Source organism: Glossina fuscipes, unplaced genomic scaffold (assembly GCF_014805625.2).
Source record: "Glossina fuscipes isolate IAEA_lab_2018 unplaced genomic scaffold, Yale_Gfus_2 1, whole genome shotgun sequence".
Taxonomy (NCBI): Eukaryota; Metazoa; Arthropoda; class Insecta; order Diptera; family Glossinidae; genus Glossina; species Glossina fuscipes.
In genome coordinates this window covers 46736959-46757010 of record NW_023998415.1, presented here as the reverse complement: position 1 = coordinate 46757010, position 20052 = coordinate 46736959, and the positions used below count along the sequence as shown (strand labels likewise).

The 20052-nt window shown below is 33.7% G+C and overlaps 2 protein-coding genes across 9 annotated transcripts in view; one reads left to right on the top strand and one right to left on the bottom strand.

The window, feature by feature from the left end:
* Window positions 1-20052, top strand: part of LOC119632721 (supervillin) — a 297800-nt gene that overhangs the window by 218842 nt on the left and 58906 nt on the right. The gene's annotated exons all lie outside the window — the stretch shown is intronic.
* LOC119632723 lies at window positions 943-2091 on the bottom strand. Its single transcript, XM_038025809.1, has 2 exons — window positions 1611-2091; window positions 943-1479 (listed from the first exon to the last, which is right to left on the bottom strand). Exons 1-2 carry the CDS (start codon window positions 1974-1976, stop codon window positions 1054-1056), a joined length of 792 nt encoding a protein of 263 aa, XP_037881737.1. The 5' UTR covers window positions 1977-2091; the 3' UTR covers window positions 943-1053.

Genomic DNA, 20052 nt, shown 5'->3' with positions numbered 1-20052 from the left:
AATAATAATAATAAAACTAGATGATGGGATGGGTATCTGAAATTCTTCCTAAAACGAGTCTACATTTTTTCTTGTTTGTTGATTCTTTTTTATTTTTTTGGAATTTTAAGCTAAGCGTTAAAATCAACATTAAATTGATTTGCGATCATTATCGAAAACACCTGCGTATAGGAATACATTCAGCGAAGAGAATGATTGCACCGTTAAAAAAGCGAAAAGTCTCTAAAACAAGTGTTGTTGTTGCTGTTTTTTTTTTTTTTCTTTTTCTTTTTTTTCCGTTTCTTGATTTTGTATATAATTTAAAAAAAGAAAAATTGTGTTTTTTTTTTCTGCTTTAAGCGATTTTTCATGTGATGCTGTCGCAAGTCTTTGTGCATATGGCCGGTGTCTGAAGCTATGTACACTTTCTGTATCTAACCATATATGGTTGGAAATCTAGGAGTATGGCTGGATTGTGAATGAGAACCATAGATGGTGATGTTTTTTTTTTTTATTTTATTTTATTTATTTAGTTTTTTTTTTCATTTTTATTTATGTTTTATTTTTTTCTTCCTCAAGCGATCGGCATTCATTTAGTTTTTTGCTTAGTTTAGCTCAGACCTGAGTGCAGGTTACCTGTAATGGATGGTTTCCTTATAAAGGAAATAATGTAATTTTCTATTGTTGCTCTTTTTTTTATTGTTGTTGCTGTTGTTGCTTTATATTATTATGAATTTTATTGTTATATTGTCCCTATTGGTATTTTCCTGCGAAAACATCAGTTGTGGAAGTGTAGCTCACGCACATTTTCCATATGAATGACTGCTGACTAATGCTTGCATTGTTTCTAACGTTCGACTTTTTTCTCTTTAAACTTTTAATTACAAAAAATAACTTTATAAATTATTTAAGGATTTTATTTGCATTTCTTTTTTCGTTTAAGGAATTTTTGATCTTTTTTTAATTTTTTTTTTTTAAGACTAATAGGAGAGGAATAAAAATGAATTTAATTTGCTCGTTGTCCTTGCATCTCATTGAATTATATCCAATATATTGCGTTCAAGTTATTTTGTTTTATTTTAATAAATTTAAAAGCTTTGCGTATTGCCCTGTTTGAAATGGTCCCTTGGGGCGAGAAGAATTTTCGATGAACATGGCACGAGCATCGGGGCTATCAGATGTGCTGGAGTCGTCAGTAGTACTTGATGGTATGGGATCTGTTGTGGTTGGTTTTGGTGTTGTGGATGTCATAGCCGGGAATGCTGAGGTTGTAGTGTGTGTCAAGGGTGGGAGTGTGGGTGCAGGGGTGGGCACTTTACCTTCTAAACAATCCTGCAGTTGACCGTAATTGACAGCGGAGGCTTGAACATAAGAGCGTTCGGCGGATTTGGAACATTGCTCGTGACGTAAGTCAATGATACGATAGCTCTCCTCGAGCGCGCTAACATAATCGGATGAATTACCGGAAATCACATAAACGTCTTTGCTATTAAGTGCACCCTAGAAGACGTTTAAAAAACAATTTACTCGAAACATTAGTCTGTCATCTCTCTATCTATCTATCTCTCTCTCTTTCTTTCTTTCTTTCTTTCTCTCTCTCCCTAAATTAGAGTTCCGTTACATAAACTTACCGCTTTAGCGTGACATTTGAATGTATCCATGTTGTTGGTTTTATTGTTGCATTCATTCAAACGTTCCCAGACTTCTAACGACACCTCTATGATCAGCGCCTTCTTTGCCACGGTCTCTTCTTCGAGTTTCTCCCGTTCACTTTTAGCATTCAGTATGCATTGATTATAATCTTTACTGTATTTCTCATTGATGTCGTTCGCATTCGTCATGTAATCCGCAAAGCACGACATAGCTTTAGCAGGATCGTGAGCTGTGAGGAAGAGATTCGCTACATTGGGTTGGAAAGGCACTACCGGATAGGCGGCCAAGGATAACTGCACAACAGCTGTAAGGAATAGAAGGCTTTTCCACAATGACGCCATCATTTTTTTATTCACTTTCAACGAAATTTCCTTTCAACAACCGATTATCACTCTATTCGTTCTACTGTCGTCGATATGTCAGTTCGTACTATAAGCGAATCAAAAAATCATCCGGTCTCTTATACCATTTGTTTTGATTCAATTAACTTGTCAAGTGGTTACGAATTTTGCTTACCTTCCTTATCTGTCTTAGAAAAACATTATCATATTTTTTTTTTTTATTTTTTTTTATTTTATCATTATTTAATGAATTTTATGAACCGTCGTCATCTTTCCGTTGTTTTATGATTTTCCATTTTGCGACAACATGTGCTTTTGCTCTGTTATCTCTGCGATCTTTAACATTTTATTTACGTCTTCATAAACCGTAACTACTTTACAGTGAAAAGCCTCCTTCCCGTCCCCTGATAATGGACTATTTCTTCTTTTTTTTTTTTTTTTTCTCTTAAGTTTCCATCAGCGAGCAATTGCAACTGAAAGGCATTATCGTGTACGTACGATTTTGTGAATACGATTTTCTGTCCCTGAGATGATAGCTATCGCTTTATCCTATCAGTTCTCTTAAACGAATGCATCTAGCTTCAATATTTTCCCGAAACTTGTGATGTGGAAGAAGAAGTTTTTATAATTCGAGTTAGATTACATTGGCTTTCAACTATAGCTTCGTATTGAACATAATAGTGTGAATAATTTCCCTGGAATATGTTTACTTTATCAGTTTAAATTAAAAAATAGCAATATATATATATATATATATATATATTTTTTTTTTTTGCTGTTTATTTAATGCTTAAAAACACTTTTAATAAACATTTATTTGCAGTTTTACACATAGACATACATTCTTGTTCGGTTCCTAGTAATCATATGAATTGATATTTTTATATGGTTAAACAATAGATTTCGATACTTGTTTTACTTTTTTCTTGTTATTGTTTTGATCGTTGAACAATATTAGGAGGTGGCGAACGTTATTTACGGCCTTGTTTATAGACCTCGGCATTCGTCTTATCTCTCGAGGGGTTCGCCTATAATAGTTGCTTGCGTGAAAATCTTAATATAAATTATTTCGATTCCTTTGCCTGTTACTGGATGTTTGCGATATGTATTCTTTGCGTGGACTACACAGAAAATTTCTTTTAGGCCTGTCAAAAAATCTCGAATAATTACACATATTAGAATTATGAAGGCTGATGCTTGAACTCAATTCTAAAAGTAAACGCTCGCTATAGTATGACACCAAATGCCAAAATCTTCCTTTAGTTCGTTCGTAAAATCTACTCATTAGTTAGTCGTGATTGTTTTCTTTTTTTTCTTTTCTTTGATTTTTGCTAGAAATAAAAATATCGAAACTGGAACTAAAATCTTTTGATCTGTGACCCCAATGGAAGGTCTTAAGCGAAAGCTCTAGTAATGTTGGAAAAAAGGTGAACGTAACGAAATCAAATTAAAAATGACATACCTCGCTATTGTTTTCACCTATTCCCGCCTTAAAAGTTATGTAATGAGGAAAATGCCGTTACACTTATAATTTCTTGTAATCTATCTTTGAAACTTAGGAGAGGCAGCTCAGGAGACGAACACTTCTTGAAATCGCATTCGCCACAGTTTGTGTGATCGTAAGGACACAAAACGTGGTATAAATAATGTTTTACCAAAAAAAAAAAAAAAAAAAAAAAAAAGAAGAAGAAGAAGAAGAAAACGAAAGTTTCTTTACTCGTATACAGAATTTCCCAGTCAGAACTTTAGCTAGAGTTCTCTGTATTTTTATAGACTTGTTTATTCTCGGATTAGTTAGGTTAGTGTTGGGTTATAATCAAAGTAAAAATAAATAAAATACCATCACCAGTGGTTACTTACGATTGGGACTTATTTGGACCCCAGCGATCTGATCGCTATAAAGAAAGTAAAAGCATCTACCAGGAGAGATTTTCTTTTCTTTATAGTTATATCACCAAGGATGTCTGCTGCCTAGCAAACTAGCAATATGGCTAGACAGTATCGTCTAGCCATTCATCGTTTTCGCCACATTAGAAAATCTGGGACTGACATTCTGACATTGCTGAAGGTGCTTCATGTGCCAGATTGACATTTCGAAGAATTCTCTCGAAGAGATCTGCGATATATATGATGACAGTGAAATTTTTGAAAGGACTGTAGATTTATGCAGTCACTGGGTGCTTCATCCGAAGGAAGGTTGAACGTAGCTTTCCGCTAGACAGAAAATGATGATTGCATCATATTATGCTACTCATGATACGTAACTAAAGGAGCTAACAGACAATTGGGCCAGTAGAGCAATGTAACTTTGGTACTTTATGAGTGATGTAATATCCCCTACGTGCGTCATATAGCGCCTTAAAGCTACCCGTACATAGGCGCGCGTTCACATTAAACCCTTACCCACATCGACCTTTATTGCCGTTCCACCAGTCATCAGGGACAAAGACTTACCCATCAAGAATAATGTGCCTGTATAAACTCCGATATTTGGTGCCTATAATTCCTAGATAACGAAAATAGTCGTGATGCAAATATCATAAGTGAAAGAGTATAGCGTATTATAGATTGCCGCATGTGTTTGTCAGTATCATAAGAAAAAGATGCAACTCAAAAAAAAAAAAAAAAAAAGGTTTCTTTCAATTTTTGACTCAATCCATTGACGGCATTGTAGGCGCTCACTGAGAAAAACCCGTTTTATACCCAACGTTTGCGGATGAATCTACGCTATATTAGCAACCCTACTCGTAATATATGTGCATACATCTCATCAATACTATATTCTAGGTCTATTTAGCTGCGTCCGTCTGTTCTTCGAGCTCCCATATTTCCATTTCCAAGAGACGTTCATTTTTTTACCAATGCTTCCATTAATAATCGTCGTTTTCTAGTCGATATTGAGTCGGTTTTGTTATTTATTAGATTCAAACAATTAAATGATGTTTATCTAGCGACCGTCACATACGTACGAACGAGATTTTCTTACTTATGTTCCTTTCATTTTTTATTCATTTATTTGAATATATCTTATAGCCTTTAACAACAATCATAACTGCAGATTTAAGTGTAGCTCAAGTCTGTCCTTTAGGTTTAGAAGCAACGGGTTTTAACGTCTTTGCTGATAGCCAAGATAAACGTTTGGCTATTAGAAAACCTGGGACGCGCTCTAGAGCTATTCATAGCATATTTTGTTACTTTAACTGGGCAAGGAAAGCAAGTCTTAAGGCAAATGTATCCGATAGTTGTTGCCAGGAAAGTTTAAAAAAAAATTTTTGTTCATAGTTTTTCGATCATTGATTATTCAAATGTCCATTAAACGCATTAATATCATAGTGAATTCAATTCATTGAACATAACGCACGCCTTTCAAGAGAAATATTCAATATTTAGCGATCACCTGAAATAATTTCAAATAAACAAATGTAAATATAATTTCGTAAATTCATTTTCTTTGCTTCAGGCATTCGATTTCTATTCCTTTTCTTTGTTTTCTTCTCCTTTTCCTTCTGTGTCCCCACTACATATTAGTTTGAATGTAAAAATGAAGCCACCCTTAAAATTACCAAATATAGCAATTTGTAGACTGTTTGAACCACCAGCCAGTGTCTGCGCGCGTCTACGGTAAATTTGATGGGTTCAAAAAGCCGGTTGAAAAAAAGACGGTTGCCGGGAAACAATAACAAACATGTGTTTTCATTTGCAGACTTGCAACTTGTGCAGCTAATATTTTATTGTGTATGCACCGTATCATCTCATCGACTGTGATATGCGAAAAAAAGCGGAGCAAGGGGGACACAGTCAACAACATCAAGAAATAAAGCAAATAAAACATGAAAAGGAAGAAAGAAGTAAACAAAGTTTGTTGTCGTGCTGTTAGACTTTATTATAAAGTAATTGTGCGTTGTTTTCTCATAAAAAAATGTCAAGGATTTCGTTTTCAAAACGATTGTACAAAGTTGAAGGCAAAAGAAATCACCCCTCTTTATAAAAATGATAATAAATTTTATAAAATTTTTCAACTTGAATGAAAAACTAAGTAAGCATATTACAGTCGGACAAGGCCGACCATTAAATACCGTATACCATATTGTCTAACACAATCTTTATTTTTATTATAGAACACAAAAATTATGGCATATTGTCCATGTGTCTATTTATGGGGCAGCGGGCCCAAGATGCAAACTACTACTTTTACTACAAATTTAATCCTTACATAGGGCAAGATCCAAAAATAAACAATTTGCATGAAATTACTATAATATTATGGGTCAATTTTCATCACCATCTGCTCTGCAAAGGTTCAAATTTCGTGAAAATCCATAAAATAGGCCAAGAAGTTCCAAATTTGGTACAATCAATTTTTTTATATTACATTACATTCAGTTTTCGTTATATGAGGGGGCTTAAAAGGGGGCCTCAGTCGGTTTAAAGTTTCCTTATCAATTTAGAATACCCAAATACTACTACTTAGCCATCTTTGCTGAGAAATTTTGAAAATTTGAGTTTTTTCCCATATAACGACTTTTGAGAATAAGATGTTATACGTGGAGTGGTCGAAAAAGAGGACTCATACGAACCATTTTCAATAGCATTAGTCCTTGGGGCAAAACACTTCATATATCACAAAAATCGCGACCTGGAGCTTAAACATAAATTTACATGGACAGTCATCAGACGGACAGACAGGCTTAAATCAATTTAAATTGCGATCCAGAATCGATCGGTATAATAAAAGGTCTCTTAAGCCCTTCTGCGTGTTACGTACGACCGCACTAACTTAATATATCCCGTACCACAAATGGCTGAGGGTATAACAAGTAAGAAAATTATATTTGGCTGCGAACGAATCTTCTGCACTTATCAATTTTATTTAAAAAAGGAAAGAAAAAAAAAAAGGAAAACCAAAGTTTTAATGGGCGTGATTGACGTTTCACTTACGTGGAAATATTTGTCGTTTATGTTCTATTCTAGCTTATAAGTAATGAATAAAAAGTCGTTGAAGCCGGTGTCGTACCACACACGGGTCCTTTAATCGATTCGGCCCATTTGCAATATCGACTTCTGTGGAAGAATTTTGAATGTTTTTCACATATTTGAAACCAATATCTTAGCTTTTGCGGTCGGGAGAATATTAACCACCCTATCGACCTTGATCGATTTAGAATTTGGTAGTAACCAGCAAGTACATACCTTATGAAGCTTTCAAAGTTACTATCTTTGTGCTGCAAACGTTTTGCCAAAATGAATATATCCTTACGCTTCAGTAGGCAAACGAAAGCTGTGCATGTTGCGAAAAATTTTAAATAGAAAAATGTATTTTGGCTAAAGGCGAATAAAAGCCCTTTCGTGCCCGTGTTCTATCAAATTTTAAATTGATATACTTTGTAGGCTGCACCTGTTCTTTGTCTCTTTTTTTTTTTTTTTTTTTTTTTTTTTAGAAAATTGAAAGCTTGGCGCCGTGAAATCATGTCCACATCTTCAATCTTGATGTAATACACTCATTAAAGAGACCAAAAATCACGCATTTTATTTTATCGAGTTACCTCACTCTGGTTTATATATATACATATATATATTTGACAGCTTTGAAGGAAAAGCATTGAAAAAAAAAATAACACTTGAGGAAATTATTAAGGAATGACAACGCTGGGCGCATTCCCTTGAGTCACCTTGAATTTAAGACATTTGTGGGCAGACAACATATCTCAGGTGCAACCAAATGAGTCTAAATAAAACCAGAAAAATGAAAAACATCGATCGAGTCCAAAAGTTGCAAAAATATCAAGAGAACTTGAAAAGTATTGTTTTTTGTGTGATTAGCGGATATTATAAGGAAAAAATGCAACAATATTCGACTAAATCGAAGGCAGCTCAAGTGAACCTGAAATGTGATTTTGAAGAAATTTCAAAAAATTCAAATGGAAGAGAGAAAAACAATTGGAGTGATGCTGCATATTATTTCGAAAAGTCGCGTTTCGCGAAATACGAGTTCAAAATTTTGAGATATGCTATCAAAAAATTGTTCATTAATTTTGATCATTAGCCTGCTATTCCACACATCATGAAATTCTCATATTCAAATACTCTTTGTTTGAAGTTATCTCTGCGTTTTTCCCGCTTAAATCTGATGCTTTTTCTGCATCCGTGAAAGATTTCACTGACACTTCACGTGTTGCGAAAAAAGCGGTAATAATAATTTATAATTCTACACTGGAGTACGCAATTAACACTAAATCCACATCACCCGTCTGAGTGGCCGAGTAGGCAAGAGTACCGACTAGCAACTCAATGGTGGTGAGTTCAAATTTCAAGTTCGAGAAAGTCTTAGATGGTAGTGCTTTTAGTCTTAGAATTTATTATTTGGGTAAATTTATAACAATAACAATAACAATATCGAAAAACATTCATTGTAAACTTTTAATGTGTTGAGAAAAGTACCTGACCGTTTTCGAATCGCTTTTAGGGTCATATCTATTCAATGGTTATCCCGATGAGGTATTTTTTGGTTCGGCAATGTAGTCAAAAAAATTGTCAAAATACATGCAAGTATCGTAAAAAATTCGTAAGTGATGCAATCCCTTAACTCTTGGATGGGTATGTAGTAGAAAGTTCACTCAGAATATTTAGCCGTTCAAATATATATATATATATGTACATCACCATTGCCAAATTATTAGCGTTACGGTAACTTAATACCATTTCGAGGCAATAACTTTTGCTTACTTAGGGGTGAATGTTAAAGTACAAACAAAATCAAGTAAACGTAGTGAAGACTTAAAAATTTTAATTGATTTACCTAACGTGACTCAACTGAAATTAATTCAAGTTCTCTCTTATAATGTTCTTAAATTATTCTCAAAATCTTTGACCTTTGGTATGAACTTAAGAACTAGTTAAAGAACGTTTGATTACACGACTCATTTCGCTATTGTTGTAGCATTGTTCGTTGACATTAGCAACTGAGCAGCAATTATCCGGACATTCAACCACCTATTGTGTGGGAGACGTTTCACTAACCAGCGCAGACCAGCAAACATATTCACTACCACACTATTGTTATGTTGCCGTAAGCATAAAGAATATTTCTCTGCGTGCGACTATATAACAAAGAAATTCTTGTTTTTTTTTTTTTTTGTATGAATCATGTATAAAAAGCAACTGATGAACTTTAGTTACATCTTTCATTAACTTTCGAATTAAAAGTAATTTTAATGTTTTGACTTCACCGTTGTACAATCACTTATACACACAAAACGTTTAATATTGTTTGAATTTAATGATCATTCACTTTTTTTTCGTCTTTTAGGTTATCCTAAATGGTTATAAGTATGCGATTAGTCGATTACATTTCTAAGTTTATGGTTTCATATATAAAATATATTATATATAGATATATATGTAGGGGGAAGTGCGTTACATTAATTAATTTGAAGGTTTTTACAACTTTTCCCGTCATGCTGGTTTTACGGAGAGGCTATTTCCACGCCAAATGTGCCGCTTTCGGTACACGCTAATAAAATTTAAAAATTTAAATGAAAATTTTTTTAATGTTCTCTGACAGAGAAATATATAATATATAAATATATAATACAAAGTATATGTATATATATAATATAAATTATATATATAAAATCGTAAATATTCAAACCATAACTGTTTAACAGTTTAACTGATTTAATTAATTCATTTTTAAATCCTAACCCTAGCATACAAAAGTGCTTCGCGTGGAATGAAAACGGCACACTTATCTTGAGAACAGTCAACTCAACCTTTCGCATTCAAAGTTTTCTTTTACGAAGAGTTTTATTGAGCATGTCCTTTCACAGATTTAGCGCATTTTCAATACCGACTTGCGTGCAGGAACTTCTAATGTTCTTGCCATGAGAATGTTTACAATAGATGGAGAAACGGCCTGGCGAGCATGCTTAAATCGATTTGGAATTTCATGCTAGTTAAGAATATATGTACTTTGTGGGGTCTCTGATGGTTCCTTCTGGACGTTGCAAACGTTTTGACAAAATGAATATACTCCTCAACTCTCGATGATGAGCCTAAAAACGAATATCGTGCATTGAGTAAACATCGTTTACTGACTCACAAAGTTACGCTACTTCATCGGGACAAACATTGATTAGATAGATTAGGCTAAGAGTGATTCGAAAGCTCTCACGACTTCTGCCAAGAATTGAATTGACTGCTGCCGGATAAACTTTTTTGTGTCAACTATGAGCTTGGTTGCTTTTCTCTATGATTTCGCAACATGTGGATTTGCTATTCGAAACGATCCGTGCAAAGACAAATTTAATTAGCTGACTCATTTTAATCATTTTCAATAGGCTTAGTATAAATCTACTTATATTTATAATAATATAATTTCTCGTATAAGAAGAGTGTTTCCAGTCTAGCGCTGACGGTGTACAAGACTTGTTAATGCCTAACAATACGATCAGCCAGGTTAACCGGCTCAATTCAATTCATGCATATTATCTATAAATGTTGTTAAAAGAGATTAGATCCCAATCAGATCTTTTAATAGATATTTCTCCCTTTAAATATTGCTTGAACAAAATATTCCTAAATAAATTCCTAAAATTTATTACGGCAGATTCACCCTACTCTATATAAAAATATCATGTTAATGTTTGAAAAAAAGATTGCAGAGTATCTCAAGTAAGATGCATTTGATGATTGAAAAATGCTTAGCATCATTGATTTATTTATTGATATTTTAAAGGTGGTTTTCGTCATCCTCCTTCGGCCGCATCTATTACGTGAAAAATTATTGTCACAATAAATTTTTTAATAATGAATTTAAAGCACCGATATATTCTATAACTCATTTGTAATCATTTTATGTAGCATATAAATAAATCATTTTTAATTGTTTTCTTTGCGGTGACTTTCATACACACGCTCCGTTCTCGTAGACAAGTTACCTGAGCAAATCGCGATTGCATGAAAGCAGAGAAATTAATTTGAAAAGGAAACAAGTCGACATTTTTACGCCCAACAATACAAAACAAAAGCATATACGGAAATGTTAAATGAGCGACAAGGAAGCTTTAAAAATAAACTTATAACCGTTTTATGATGATTTGCAGCGAATGGCTTTTGCGAGAGCATTTCTAAGCTTCAATTAGTTTATGAAGTGTTTGATATTGCGGCCACTGTGGAATACTGCTAAACACTGATTACCAGCAAACATCATTAAGATCATTACATTTTAAAATGGATAAGGCCTTGAGCGTACAACTCAGAAATATCTCGACTACCTGTAGTAAGTACCGACAGGATTTGCCGACAGCATCCACTAAAATGTATAGGAAACAATGACCTAAGAAAAACTTTTTTTCCAGCTTTTTCTTTTCAAGCAATACTTATCTGATAATTAATATTATTATATATATACACATATATATATATATATACACATATACACTATATATATATACACACATATATATATATATATATATATACACTAGCAAGCTTCCACCTGCAATTGCATATCAATCTTGCAATTATTTTCAGTCATTTACTTCTTTCCCGATCTAATTTTATATTGCTTGTTCCTTCTTACCCACGTGATGGTTGTCGAAATTGCGCTCATTATTTATGGCTGCTAGTTTATGTTATGTTAAACATCTTCTTTTCACTTCGATTCCATTCTCTTCTTATTCGCCAATGAATATTCACCTTCCGATCTTGATTTAAATTTTATTAAATGCAATAAAGTGAAAAGCTTTAAAAAAGTTTGCTTGCTCGACTTTTATGGTAACCAGTTCGTAAGTTACAAACATAATATGAAATGCATTGCATTCGCTTGGCTTAAAATCATCGCTGGCTGTTATAAAAACCAGATAACAACCGCTAATTATATAATGATCAGGTTATATGTACAAGTGAAGAATATCTTTAACCATGCAATTATATAATAACATGTGTGCTTGACTGTGTAAAATATTGTCATTAAAACTTAATTTCTACTAAGAAAAATTTTAATTATGATGTGGAAATATTTTATTGCTAGGAAAGCATTACAAATGTAAAATCTATTGAGGCAAAAAATGTTAATCAAGTGAGAAACCCATATAAGTAACTCGACGAATGACTTCACAATTTCCACATGAAACGATTAATGAATTGTTTTAGAAAAAATGACATGTTTTCATAAACGAATTTGTTATAATCGAAAGTTCTACAAAATAGTATCATTTTAAGGTCAGAATCTCAGCCACTCGATATTACCTAGGACTTTTGAAAATGTGTTGGATACAAGTCTCGTAAGGTAAGACTTCTAGTTTCTTTCTAACGATATCAGTCGGCAGTTTCTTAGCGGATTTACTGGTGGCAGGGACATTTAGTCCCATAACAGCTAAATTAAAAAAAAAAGAACCAAGTAAGAAGATTAAATTCGGTAAAAACCGAATCTTTTACACCCATCACCGTTTACCCCAAAAAAAGACAAACGAAGTAAAAGAAGAACATTTTCAGGCTCTATAATGTGGAGAGGTCGGAGCTGATTTTTTCTGTTTTCGAAAAACAAATTTTTCACTCCTTTTGAAAACAAAGACTTGCTCAGTTTACATGGTGGTGTGGGCGTGTCCTTCGACATGTTTGGCTCATTTTCAATAACAACCTGCATGCAAGAGCTTTGTTGGACTGTTTTTGGTAAACTTGAAGTCGATTGCTTCAAGAGAATGTTTACAACAGACGCTACATAGACGGATAGACGGATAGACGGACAGACGGACATGCTATGCATCGATCGATTTAGAATTTGATGCTGATTGCGAATATATACACTTTGTGAGGTGTCCGATGCCTCCTTCCGGGCGTTGCAATCGTTTTGACAAACTGAATACCCATCTCATCCTTCGGTGATGGGTGTAAACGGGTAGTCATAGTTTCATTTAGCATCTTGTGGTAGCGGTTGAGTGCTCTCCTGGAAAACAACGAGAACTTATTCAACGTCCCATGCGCATAATATACGGTTTCGATGAAACCATGCTAATGACATGAAATATCTGGAACAGTTTGGAAACTTGTATCATCGAGGCAATCGTGTTGACTGTTAAAAACAAAAACCCACTTACTTCTGTGTGTATTGGCTAATTAAGTGGCCAGCCAGTTAGTTATTGTTCCCATAACAGATAAAATGTTGTTTCTTTAATCAAATTACTGAACTACCACAAATCTTACTCTATTTCATACTTCTATCTGCAATATTTCAACTGCTTGTCACTCATATTGCGCAAAATCGTAAATAATATTAAGTTACCCACCAACCCAATATCCATTCAACCATGTAAGAATGTTTTCGTTCGTTCACATGAATATGGACAAAAACATTTAGTGTACACCTACGTACGTATGCAGCCAAAAAAAAAAAAAAGAAAAAAGCAAACAAACAAAAAATAAATATTTTTTCTTGCATAGAAGAAATCGCGAACTCGCGATATGTGAAAATTATAAAAAAAAAAAAAAAAAATTGTACTTTAAAGCCAGGATTGACAACTATTCGTATGCAGGGCACAGGGTCTGCACATCGAATATCTTTATAAGCCGCAGTATAGTTGTGTATGAATTAATGGCAATGCACGTTACATGTGAATAAGAGGCCACCAAATTGAAAACCACTGCTGTGTCAATGCTAAATATTTTCCAATATTTATGAACACAAAGATCTATGCACATATTTGCATCTATTTACCTGAATGTCAACGCCGTCAGTGCATTATTAGATATCTACTCTAACGTAGTCGTGTGCACATAAATATATATGCAAATGTGCGTCTGCGTGACACGGTTACAAAATGCAAAATTCATTGCGTTGAACATTGTATCAACTAGTGACCGACCACCTGTTGGGCATAGAAAATTTATAGAATCGAAAAAGAAATTTAGGTCACTCATGTAAAATGTGTAAAAAGCATATTTTCCATGCTATCATGTGGAGAGATCTTTGCATGAAAATTAAATAATTTCAACGTATGCGAAAAGAATATCCTTGCACCCTATAAACTCTATTCCAATCGATTGATTTGTAACATTAATATAATTAATTCACTTGAAGAAAACAACACCTAACGAAAATTAAAATTTTTGAACTGTCGACGCAAAAAAGAGCACAAATTTAATTAAAGAAACTTAATAAAGGTATTTATCAAAAGGCATTTATACTGCGTGATTTGCTGATAACATTGTTTAAAGCTGATGTAAAAAATATATTGTAGTTCGTTGAAGATTAATCGTTTAAATCTTCATTTGCTGTCATTTTGCTGAGCTATGCTTCCGAGCACGGCTGAGAGCCTCTAGAGCTTAGTAAACATAATCATGCAATTCTTCGATAAATTAATTAACACTTTTCCTAAAACATGCAGTGAATAGTAGATTTCATTGCGAATTTAAAAAGTGCCGGGAATGCGGGGGTGCGGGGTCAAGTCTAACTATCATAAGTTAATTGTATAGGGAGGGAGTCAGTCATTCATTTTGTAGCTCCAAGAGTAAACTTTTAATAAAACACACATGTAATTGCAATTAACGTCCAAGTGTGTCTTTTTCAATGCATTGCTTGTGGAATGCGAAGCATACGTTGTTGTATCGCGTTCAGAAATAATTACAAAAGCAAATCATCCAAGGTTACGTTTCGTGCCGTTCATACGTTAACTACTTGACTCCTGACTCCTGACTCCAACACCATTGCCTAAGCTACCGAGACCCGCTGCAATTCTCCCGAAAACTAGCGAATGGAATTGAAGAACTACGCCTGTTAGATTGCGCTTAAACAATGCACAGCCCTTCGAACGAATGAACAAAAAAGAAGACTTCTTCTGCTTCTTCTGAGCAACAGAAAGGAAGCATTTCTCTTGCATTTCTGGAAAATAGTATTGCGAAGTGAGAAGAGAAAAAATTAACCGAATCGCACCAAATGGCGAAATATTTCATTTAATTGAATCTGAAGGACGTTACTGTAACTCCGTCCTAAAATCCCCAATTCATTATCATTATCCATTGATTGTCATTGATTGGGCAAAATGATGGACATCTCTCATCTCTCTAAAATGTCAATGCATTTTGGAAAATTCAACTTTAGTTAGGGAATTCTTATTCTCATTCCGTAAGGAATGATTATAAAAGCACTTTGTCTCTCCTAATCACACAACTTATTCGCCAACTCACTCGTTATGTTTTAAGCATTACATAACATTCGTTCCAATTACGTAGCTTAGCCTGCGCATCTCCTACGGAAGTATGGGATGAACATAACCAAATTAAGAGATGCCAGTTTTTAAAGTTAAATAATTTCTCTATTAATTTTTTCAAAGTTTCCTACACATTACCACCCCAACCATAACCATAACCATAACCATAATAATAACAATCTTAGCCTAATTACTTGACTTCATTTCTTGTATACATGGGAGATATATAAATATTAATTTACAAGTCAATGCCGTAGCATCTTTCAAATAACTGTTTGCCAGTCAGTCAATAGCGATAAGCGTGGGAAATAAAAATGAGGAGAAAAAAAAAATATATATACATATATATATAAAAAAACATTTCAATTCATGGAATATTGAAACTAATTACATACATCATTACAAGCCATGCCCATTGGCATTGACACCTCTTAGGTTTAAATAGTAGCTAAAGATGAGAGAGAGCAAAAGTTTTGTAATTAAGTGATCATCTGCTCTTTTTTCTTATTTTTTTTTTTCATTTTTTCATTTTTTCTCTTTGCTAAAATAAATAAGAAAATTGCGAAAAAATACCGACATAATTGCACATGATTTATATATAAAACTTGTAATTTTTGTTGAAAAAGAAAAAAATTCAACTTTATTACCAGTCACGCCAAGTCATTTACAAAGAGTAATAAAAAATGTTAGTAATAAATAAAAAAAAAAAAAATATGCATAAAACATAAATGAAAACTTGAAGGTAATTTTCATTTATAATTAATTCAAAAAAAAAAAAAAAAAAAAAAAAACAAAAACACAGAAATAATAACAATTGATGTTAAACTAAAGGTCGTAAATTATAGAGAAGTCTGATGGTGTTTATTTTTTTTTACGCGTATTGATTACTGTCAATGCAACTGTCAAATATCGCACTTGGCTGTAAAATGGTGAAAACCGAATATTTTTATACCTATCAGTTTATTCGTTGTATTCAATTCGGTTTTTCTTTTCATTTCACTTTATTTATTCCGGACAGCCGGACACATACGTGTTAAGATCAATTGCAGGGACCGTAGGCCGCTCAAGTTTTTCTCTGTTAACCGTTTATGGTGAAATCATTTGGAAAATCTGTTCCCGACTTTACGTGAAACCCGATATACGGTGAGAAAGAAGTGAGGAAAGAGAAAGGCATAGGGAAAGGTGGGTATGCGACCAATCGCGATTCAGCCGAAGAAAGCTCGACCACACTGGGATACGAACTGGGGAATAATCATGGCTCTTATCTGCTTGGCTGCTCGTGCTGGCGTTTAGTTCCAAAAAAAACTAACCGTTTGAATTTTTTAGAGGACTTCATCGACCGTTCACACCAGATTGGTTATTTTGCCTATCCAAAGTTATCTTCTTTTCGTTTCTCGGTTCTAAAGTTCCTTAGTCTCTAGTCTCTCGTCGTTCAAAACATTTTGCATCACACCATGGCTCACTTGATTCATTTCACTCGCATTACGTAATAAAGACAATGCAATTATTTTCTATTTTTTTTTTTGCTTATCATAGAAGCTGATACCAATTTGTATTTTTTCTTAATAACAAACAAAACGATTAAGTTAATGTAACTCCTTTATTCCTCGTTAATTCAATTAAATTACTATTAGATTGTCAGTGAATTGAAGATTTGACGCTTTAACCACAAAATCTAAAAAAAAAAAAAACACTTGATTGACAATTAAAAATAACTTCACACACACAATACACATTTTGAAAAAGAGTTTATCTATTTGAAGGTTAAGATCATAATGGTGGGTATAAAACTCACAACTCTGACGCATGTAAGACAACTAGAAGTATTGTATGGATTGTATGCATGAAAGCCCCTCTAGAACAGATGCAATCGATCATAGTAAGCATTATAGGATTGCGAGTAAATCTAGTTAGGTCGGGCGGATCCAACACGCGGTCCATTGTTGAAAGCTGATAACTTTTCAAATAGAAAACTCAATTTATTCTTCATTAAGAGACACTGGACAAGCTATAAAATGGTCTTACTCGACCATAATATACTAAGAGGTAATTAAATGCAAGCAAAATGAAAATAGGTTGGGTAGGGCCTACCATCGTTTTGCCTAATACATTCATTGCTTAATTGATAAATTATCAAAAATTGAAGCATACTTTTTATGCGAAATCACGCCATGGGAGCCGATTCAAAAAATTAACTTTTCCCATCGAAATTCTTCAGATCATTCTAAGAAGACCAAGCACTAATGCTTAGTGATTTCTGCCGGGAAATTATGCAAATCGGAACTTTTTTCTCATATAGAGCATAATTTAAGATCACATGGTACTTAACGACCTCTTCACATCGGCACTTCGCGAGATTACACCCTGTCTTTCAACAAATTGATGCGGTCAGGATTTGTATGGTCTCAGTGATAAGAAATCACTATTCGTTGTGTCTGTAGCGTTCTCCATGGGATGTCACAAAAATGCGATCCAACTAGAACCTCCAAACCGTAAACCAGATCAAACTATTGACTTTTGTTGATGTAATTGTGCTTTTCAAGCAATGACACCATGTTTTCTTTTCCGACAAGTCCGACAAGTGACAATTGTGCTTACGTAGCATAGCTTAAAAGAGAAAGGAGAGCTTCAGCGTTGAAGAGGATTTTTACACAAAGTATTGCTCGAAACGCAGCCCGAACCGATTCATTCCTTTTGTAATAAATTTAAACAATTTCTCAGTGCTCCATGCAACTGTGCACCTTTCCATTGCTGACTGATTTGCCAAACATTGTTGACTACAAATATCAAATTGTGTTGTTTGTTGTCTGAAAAAAAAAAAAAAAATAATATACGAAATGACTTTTAAAAAATAAGTGGTTTTACAAGATTTATTACTAAGCATAAGATCTTATATCTAAGAGTCAATTGAATTAACTTCAACTGTCTACTTATTCTAACTGAGTTTTATGTGTAAACAAATAGATAAATAAATTTCATCATTCTATACTAATAAATCCTCTCATCTCTTTTCTTAAATCAACTTAAATATTTACTGATGAGATGTTATTCTTGTTGTTGTTGTTATCATTTAATGAAAAAAGTCAAATTAATTCCATAAAAATGAACAAAGAAATTTGTTCCGCAGAATGGACTCGGAATGATTTCCAAAGTTCCCAAAATTACCTGTTCCCTGTTCACCTATTCACAACCGATCGAAAATTATACCTTTCTACCGTATAAACGCTTGCTTTTCACGGGAAACTTTATATGGGAGAAGAAAGTCGGAAAAATAAATCAATATGGTCCAAAGCAAAGACAGCAAAAACCGTTTGTGCCGGCAAACCCGTAAAGATCCAAGACCAATGTCCGATGTGTGTTAGACCACATTCAGCCTTGTCCTATATACATTGTAATTTAATAAAAAAAAAAATTGCAATTCAAAAATACAACTCTGTTTTCTATTTATAATTCATATTTTGCGTAGATGGTGGATCATCATCATCCTATAGTAAAAACTGGATCTTTTTTCTTGTTTTGCTATTTCTTAAATATGATGAGTTATTGAGTGGATATCCGCTGTAGGTATATTAAAATGGCGATGGGTAGAGAGAAATGGGGTGGTAGGCCGGCAGAGAGAGGAGAGAGACAGAGGTACAAGTAGGACATGTGTTTGCATGGGACGTGTATGACCGACCGGTGAGTGTGCTCACTAAAGCTGCGGCCACAATTACATCGTCATTAATGTATGATCCATTGACTTGATTGACGCGTGTCTTATTTAATAAGGTGGGCGGTAGCCCAATATACCGTAAAGAGTATTTTTTTCGGAGAAGATGTATATGCGTGCAAAAGATACCACCTGAGCTAAGTTTTTCCACTTGTATTAGTTATGTCAAAATACAAATTTTAAATTTTAATTAAAAATGGCGGTTTTTTTTTTTTTTTATATTTAAGTTGTATATGGCAAGTGGTCGCAAAAATGGTTATACGCCAATCATTTTCAAACGGGTCTGCTTACAGTATGTCGATGTCTCAGAAGTATGGCGAAATATATCGAGAAAACTCACTTATAAATGGAACAAACAAACAATACATTGACGAATGTTGGACGGACAGACAGACAGATAGACGAAAATGCAGAATAAAAGGTGAATCTATATTAAGTCATCCGAAGTATAGCACAAATGCTTGCACATGCTTAAGATCATTTTACCACAAACGATCTTTGCAGTGTAACCAGTATATATACGTAAATAGTCTTGTTAATGTTCACTTTGATTCTATTCATATCTGAAATTATTGGTATTTATCGTCATGTTTTTTATAAGAATAAATCACAGTTTTTTATTTTTTTTTTTTTGTTATTTTATCTTTTTTAATTTATTACCTTGAACATCAAATCAATAAGTAAATTTAATGAAATATCTGCTATAGCAAGTGATAGTATATTAAAGTGTTGTATGTATGTCTTCATAAATACATGCATTTATTCACACTTTTGTATATGCATTTATTTATTATAACATTTAATTAAACTTTGAGTTTTTCCATTAGTGAGGGGTAAAAGAAGAATGTTTTGAAAGAATTTGCAGTAAACAGAAATGCTTGGATTTTTCGCTACTCAATTAATACTTGAAATTAAATGTATATTCTGCACTTGCACGTTAACTATATATAGTTACTCGCGTATATGCATACATACTATTATGCTATAAAGCAGGAAAAAGCATTATAGCATGCCACAGCCCATCATTAAATAGGTAGACACCTTATGCCATTGTACACGGTCGAAGGAGGAGTGCGGTCTAAAGCATTTTTACCGGTCGCCCTTGGCCATACTTGGGCCAAAACAAGTGCGTGTAATAAATTTCAGGTAGGCAGGTTGAACGTAA

What these genes read in the sequence shown, in the direction of transcription:
- LOC119632723 (XM_038025809.1), bottom strand. Translation starts at nt 1,976, where the DNA reads ATGATGGCGTCATTGTGGAAAAGCCTTCTATTCCTTACAGCTGTTGTG. An exon ending in TCAAATGTCACGCTAAAGCG is followed by an intron (nt 1,480 to 1,610) that starts GTAAGTTTATGT and finishes AACGTCTTCTAG; the next exon opens with GGTGCACTTAATAGCAAAGA.